General features: G+C 46.4%; 1 protein-coding gene across 1 annotated transcript in view; it reads left to right on the forward strand.

Annotated features, from left to right (window-relative positions):
- Positions 1-2,532: 2,532 nt before the first annotated feature.
- The window catches only part of SLC25A27 (solute carrier family 25, member 27), a 9,311-nt gene continuing 4,348 nt past the window's right edge, over positions 2,533-7,495 (forward strand). Inside the window, exons 1-4 of the mRNA XM_009868193.1 lie at positions 2,533-2,632; positions 4,127-4,318; positions 5,063-5,147; positions 6,998-7,120. Of these exons, the coding sequence (XP_009866495.1) occupies positions 2,533-2,632; positions 4,127-4,318; positions 5,063-5,147; positions 6,998-7,120 (500 nt within the window). The remainder of the gene's footprint in view (positions 2,633-4,126; positions 4,319-5,062; positions 5,148-6,997; positions 7,121-7,495) is intronic.

Consider the following 7,495-nt stretch of genomic DNA (forward strand, 5'->3'; position numbering starts at 1 on the left):
CAGCTGCTGTACCCGACTCAATGAATGGGGCCTCTTTTATCAGTCCTGCCAGCTGATCACTGCCATGGAGACAAGATGTTAAAGAACCAAGCAACCCAGGGGACAAGCTCTTGTTTTGGAAAAGGCAGAGCCAATTCTCCTCCACTCTGGGACGAGGACCAACTCTGCTGCTTGCAAAACTTAGATGTTGCTGTGACAAATCCTTGAACTCTGCACCCATTGCTGGAAGGCTACTCGAGCAGGCAGGGACACTGCAGCAAAGCAGCACATTGCTTTCTTCAGTTAAAAAAAATAATATTTGTTTGGCAGTATTAAGATTACAAAGTAGAGGTGCTGTGATTTTCAGCAAGGCAGATGGTAAGAAACTCCTTAGTATGGTGAAGGACACGAGGTGCTACTGAAAGGCACTGTTGTGAGGAGCACACAGCCAGGACGATGGTGCGATAGTCACTCACAAACTGTCCTCAGACTAGGTCCTAGTCCTGAGCAGAAAATAGTTAATGGTCTTCCCAGTGTAAACTGACACAGTCCCAACCAATGGAAGCAGGTCAGACGACAGGGATGGTTCAGCTGCCTTTCTCCAGCAGCACATGGGCCCCCCAGACCCTTCCATCATGTCTGAAGTCCATGCTCCCTCCCAGGATATGCAGCCTTTGATCAAACTGACTTTGGACAGAAACCAGAAAATGCTGTCTCACCGAAAACTGAAATAAATAAATGGGAAGGGTCCTCTCTGCTGGAGTTGTCTCCCTCAGGATTTGGGGATATATAAGCTCCAGCTGTTTGATGCACCTCGGTGAGCACTGGCCCTTCTCTGCTCCACAGATCACAGAGCTGTTCAAGCGTTCATGCCCAGGTCAGGCTCATTTCAGAGATATTGTGGGAAGAGAAAATTCTTCCTCACTGCCATCCCCAAATCAGTCCTTTAAAAAAGGACTCATTTCCCCAGATTAAAAATTATCCTGGAGAGCTGCTCTCTCTACAGGAGGGATCTAGTTGTTGGTTTCCACCCCCTAAATCATGATGATAGAGGCTGTCGCCAGAGGTATACATGTAAGGGATGAAAGGCAATGGACATAATGCAACGTGGGAAACTCTGACTGAATATAAGGAAAAACAGTTCACAAAGTAGTTAGGCACTAGAGCAGGCTGTGGTTGTGAAATCCCCATCCTCAGAGGTTTGCAGGTGACCAAACAAGACCCCGAGCAACCTGATGGAACTCCTAAGCTATCCCTGCTCTGAGCAGAGGATTGTACTCGATGACCTGTTGAGGTATTCTCATACCTGAATGATGAATCAGTAGTTTACCCAAGCCCAGAGAATAGCTATGGAGGGAGGCACAAAAATGCCCACAGCACATTGCTTAAACTGGCTCGAAGAGGGCTCTGAATCACCTGTTCTCTCAGGGCACCAGGCAGGTTTGCATTAAATTGCAACATGTTTTCTTCTTTTAACCAGGGCTTTGTTAGCACTTTCTTTTATCACTGCATGAATTTTAACGAATTCTAACTCAAACAAGATCCAATTTAATACTGGTTATTGGTGATGGACGAGATAAAATCATCTGACTTCAGCTGAATATTTCACCTGCAATGTTTCATTTTTCTGAATCGCTGTGAGGAGGACCCCACATTAAAATTTTAGTCAGCCAGACAGGGCTGTGGGGCCATGTTCTGGGAAAAGTTTCTGTGACCTAAAAAATCCTCAAATCCTCAACATGAGGATTAGTGATTAACAGCTAATGATTAACTTAGTGATTCAGCTGAGATTTTAATGATAAATGAAAAGCTTCTCTTGAACAGCGCATGCCTTACCCTTTTTTGTTTTTTCCCACCAAGAGAATACGCCTACATTAAGAGAAATTAGGACTGGCACACAATTAACAGGGCTTCAGTATTCAGCTAGGAAAACCTTTATACTTTTACATATGGGGCTTTGGGCAGAGTGGCTTCTGTGTTCCCAGGTTTTGTGCCTAACCGCCAGGAGACACGAACTGCCACAAGAGCTCCAGCTCAGCGTGTAAGTGTTCCTAACACAGCTTTTGTTAAACCACATCTGGATCAATTCACCCGTCTGGGATGCCTGCGCAGCAGTTTGGCACAGGGATGCAGTTTGAGGCTCCTGAGGCACTTGCTGGCAGTGACAGCCCCCAGAAAGCAAAAGGACTCTACATGTATTCTCACAATCTTGAGGTTCCATTAATAATTTATCTGTTGAAAAAAAAATAATGTAGATAATGGGCAAAATTGTGCATGTAGTTGTGCGTGCACTGCTGGTTTCCTGGCAGAGGTAACGTGGGTGACAGACTACATTTCCCAGGAGCTGTTGCACTCTTGTGTCGCTGCACAAGGACCTCGCAGCTCGGCAGGAGGCACTTGGGCTGCTGCGATTGCTGCTGCCGGTGCTGCAGAACCATGAGCTTCAGCAATTTGTCTCCTAAAGGACCCAGAACAGAGCTGAGTTAGGGTCTGCTTTTTGCTCCAGACCCTCGCAGGTTGGCTGATTGAGCCTTATTTCATGTTAGACGCTAGATGTCACCTGCAGAAGAAAAGAGCTTGTCTCTTCCAGAGAGATGGCCCCGAGTCAGCAAATTCGCTCTGTCAGCCTGCGCAGCGGCTGTGGCAGAACTAGGTACAGCTCACGGGGATTTTCGGAAAGGGCATCAAAATTTGCTTCCAGAGGCAGGGGATCCTTCAGTCCCCGGACACCTTGTTCTTTGGTGTTTGCCCGGGCTTTCTGGCTCCGGCAAATCTGTTCGTTCCACTCTGCTCGTCGTGACTTTGCAATGATTTAAGCCTTGTGAGCGTTTTGTGCCGCCTGACTGCGGGGCTGGAGGGAGGGGGTTTTCAGGTTGAAATCTTTGCCTCCAACACCGAGGGGCTGTAGTCATTAACACAGAGCGGTTGTGCCTAATTTAAGCTTTGCATTTGCTGGGTTTCTGGAACAAGACTAAAGAGGCAGGACAATCTGCTGCCTAAATTAGTAGCAAGGGAGTGATTTCATCAGGAACTTGCTTTTTGTAGTTAATTCAGATTAATCAAAGGAAAATTACGTCTTACAGACATCTCCACTGTAACTAGAAGTGTAAAAATGGAGTGTAGTAAACTGCTTGCTGAAATATGGGAAACCACCTTGGCATCTGCATAGCACTATTTTGTGATCAGTCATTTATTTAGAATATTTCTCAGCACATTCTATATAATTTCTACGAGCTCTTACAGGCAGATCTCCTGCATTGCACCAATGTTTTGCAATTTCTCAATCTTTGCTCATCTTTTAACGTGAATACCAGATTTAATGCACAAATCAGCTGTAAATCTGCTGAAGCTTTGAGCAGTGACTGCGTTCCTCTGGCACCTCTGAGTCCTGCTCTGGAAGGACGCTGTAGCATGATGTGTTACCGTGGTATGGAGCCAAGGACAACGCCTGCTCCTCGGCACTCGCTGCCTTAGACACCCCTGGCTTGGATCTGAAATTAGGGGCAGCAAATACGTACCCACACTATTTCAGGAGCAGCCCTGGGAAGCTGAGATCAAGGTGGACCACCGTCCATGGCCACCTGGTATTTCAGTGAGAGAAGCAACAGGCTAAATATGGTTTTTATGTCTGCATCAGCAAAACAGCATGTTTTAGGGTGGTTTGTAGGACAGATGCTCACCTGCTTGTCTCTCTGCATTACCATGGCCGCTGTGGGGTTGTTCCTGACTGTAACATGTGCTGCCACTGTGCTGGCCAGAATTGGAGAGGCCACATGCTCGATAAGAGATTTGACTGATTTTTATTCAAGGGGAGAAACTGGAACAGAAATTTTAATCCAGAGTCTCTCGGAAAGTATGCGTATTGCGTTAACAAATTTGCAGAAAGGAAATAAGGGAGAAAGACTTGGTGATCGACAGGCATGTATTTTGGTTACTTGTGCCCAGAGCCACATTTAACAGATATGGAAGTGAATCTCCTGTTTTCCACAAATCTTCTGCGCCCTGTTTGGGTACGATCCCTGCTGTCTGCTGCTGCCTGCACAGCCCCCTTGGCTGCTCGGAAGAGGGGGATTGTGGTGTAGATGTTACCAGCAGGGTCTCTCTGCAGCTGCACTCACGTTCACGTTTGCTCCCTGCTATTTTCCAGTGACGTTTCCCCTGGACCTCACAAAAACACGACTGCAGGTGCAAGGTGAAGCTGCTGTTCGTCGCAGCAGAGCAGCTGGTGGCCAGGCGGTCCCTTACCGGGGCATGCTGCGCACCGCGGCCGGCATCGTGCGAGAGGAGGGCTTACAAAAGCTCTGGCAAGGAGCCACACCGGCCGTGTACCGCCACATAGGTGATTATCTGCTCGTGGTGGGACAACTTTGGGTCCTGCCTTCTGTGGCTGACAACTTTTTGGAGTGAGCTTGCCATATCTTCCTGTACTTTTAAGTTTATCTGCAAGGACTTCTTCAGTCTACCCTGCAATCCTGCTTTGAAATATATGAGATTCTGTCTCAATATCATCTCTTCCTTCTTTTGCTCATTCCCTCCCAGACTTATTCTGGTTTCTGGGAAAGCAAAATACAATCCCTGTTATCTTTGCAGGAAGCTCTTCAGCACAAGCAGCCACTCAGGGTTCTCAGAACAATAAATATCTTTTATTGGAGGGAAGTGGGGACAGGCTGGGACAGAAAAGATAAGGTTGCAAATGCTAGGATGAAGAAATGCTTTAGCGGTTTGGCCACAGGTAACAGCTTCCTGTGTTTTATTTGGAAATAACGGTGACAGCATGAAACCTCAAAAGCACTTGTGAGAGGTTTCGTGCTTGGCACCAGCTGAGAGGGAAGCAACACCTCCTTAATGTGCAGGCATCAGCTGTGCTGCCTCCTGGTAGATGAATGGCTCAGCCAGAGAGATTCCCTGATGCTAAAAAGTTCTGGCTCTGGCATTGCTACCAGGCAGCCCCCTTGCCTTCCCCATTTGGATCATGCAGGCGAGGTCTGGAGCGTTTTACAACCAATCGCTTGACCTCTTTATCATAGCGCGACCTCCAGACATGGCAGACCCAAGAATTGTCTCCTGCTTTTGTTTCCCACAGTGTACTCCGGGGTTCGGATGGTTGCGTACGAACATCTCCGTGACTCCGTGCTTGGCAGAGCTGAGGATGAAAGCTTTCCTTTCTGGTAATGTTGCGTTTTTATGCTTTTGCTTGTTTGGGGATTGTCCTTACTGTAAGAGTCCTGCAGCCCAAAAAACTCTAATTTTCCTCATGGCTCTCCTACCCTAAAGATGGTAAATATAAAGTAGGGGTTTAAGTACGGATACGGACTTTCTAATTTTAGTTTTAGGGCAGTATCTTTTCATTCAGCTGGGAACGGGACTAAGAAACATTGAAATACATTTCTCAGAGGCTTAACTAGGACCATGATTAATAAGGATACTCTACTAAAAAGATGGAAAAATGTGGAAAAACTGTAGCAATAGCAGTTTATCAGATCAGCTGTCCTGGGGGCAAGAATTAGCCTGGATTAGAGCGGAGGCAGGGCGGCTTGACATGACTCAAGATCTATGATGTGGTAGCAGCTCCTTTATTTTCCACATGGGCCAGGGGATGGTGGGACGTCGTGGCTGGCCGTACAGCGGTGTGTGACGGCTGCTGGAGAAGCCGTGAGCAATTGCACAAACCCGACAGCGCTGTGACTAATCCCACAGCTGCCTGTAGGATTCAGGCCAGAGCTCCAGCCATGCTGGACTCGCAGCTTGTGCCCTACTCAGCTCCGAGGTCACCCGAGAGCTTAAGTAGCTCCACATGGGGTGAGGACACATTTCCAAAGGTATGATGGACACCTCAGATATCCTCTGGAGCTTTGCAGACAAGAAGGCACGGGTTGTACATCTCAGATTTCCAGCTGCTGGAGGGATGGATCCCGTGATGTGCTGCCAAATCAGCAGTTTGGCAACATTTTGCTGCTTGCCCTACTGCCTAGGTAAGAAATTATTATGCCGTTGGATTATTAACGAGGAGTGTAAGGGTAATAGGAAGGTTTGCTGATTCTGGTGGTGCACCTTAGCCCAAGAGATGGAAATTTCCTGGCTACTGAAGAGGCAAATCCTGAAGGAAAAGATGTTTTTTTGTTCACATGTATCTGACAGACGTCAGTCTAAGTTAAATCTGTGCCTGCTTCCCAAGGAGACAAGTGATCCCTACAAAAAGCAAAACCAAAGTCTTTGTTCTGCACTTTCAATTCAGCAACAGTTAAATCTCATGCAGTCCCTTTTTTTTTTGACAATGCAAGTAGTATATTTGTGTGTGGGGAATGAAGCAGATTTTTCTGTAAGTTTTGAAAATCACTGATTTCTAATTGTCAAATTATTATTGTTAAAATGTCAATCATGTACTTTTATAATCATATACAGTATCATATCCAAGCAAGTATTTTACTCCAAAATCAAATCCTGGGTGGAAAATGTAACTGTTTTTAGGATAAGATTTATAAAATCTAGTACAGCTAAAGTACTTGTCATGCTTGGTGGTATGGGAAGGGGAATAATACCAACATTTCTGGTTCTGCTAAAGTAAGTAGAAGCAGAAAATTAACATGATGCTGCTAGTTGTGTTAGGGAGATAAACAATAATTTTAGATATCAGCAAGCAGTTTAGAGTTTCAGGCTGGCATTCAGTTATTATAATATATGGATCACCATCCCTTACTTGTGTTCCTTAACATCCTGCCTTTAAACCTTAAGCAAGGCACATAATGTAACCTGGAGAGGAAACAGAGCATCTTGGTCATGTATAACTTGATTTTTTTCCCCTCAGATAAATTTTAACCCGTTCTTAAAATTGGCAGAAATATTACTGACTACCCTTATCGGCAGTTGTTGCAATTATTACCTTAACTTTGGCTGTTAGTATAAGGAATAACCATTCACACTTGTTTCAGCTGGGTCGTGCTGCTGAACTCTCCAGGTTGAGCACTGGGAAGGTTTTCAGTGTATTCTAGAGAGCAGTTTTTTTCTCCCTGTTTGGCAGGAAAGCTGTGGTTGGAGGCATGTCTGCAGGTGCCATTGGACAGTTTTTCGCCAGCCCAACTGATCTGGTGAAGGTGCAGATGCAGATGGAAGGAAAAAGGAAGTTGGAAGGAAAGCCATTACGGTCGGTTCCTCTCGAAGCTGGTGTTTTTTTCCTGTTGATAATAACTCTTTGGCCCTGGGGTTTGGTTTTCTGTTTTCTGCCACCCGCTCTCCACAGCTGCTCAGAGCCCTTCTCGGGGAAAGAGCAATGCCTGGGAGGCACACGATGGCTCTGGGCAGTGGAGAGGGTGGAGGGATCCAAGATTTCCTCTTTATTCCTTTTATACTCGCCTTCCTTTTTCAGATATGCTCGTCCCAGGGACCACAAACCCTCACCCCATCCTACACGTGCAGCACGTCCATGCCAGTGCTCTTCCGGGGAACGGGAAGGATGCTTCCTGAAGAAGGGAAGCTGTAAGAAAAGATGGAGGGAGTGGCTCCCGGGGGGGGAGGACGC

Source organism: Apaloderma vittatum, unplaced genomic scaffold (genome assembly GCF_000703405.1).
Source record: "Apaloderma vittatum isolate BGI_N311 unplaced genomic scaffold, ASM70340v1 scaffold1734, whole genome shotgun sequence".
Taxonomy (NCBI): domain Eukaryota; kingdom Metazoa; phylum Chordata; class Aves; order Trogoniformes; family Trogonidae; genus Apaloderma; species Apaloderma vittatum.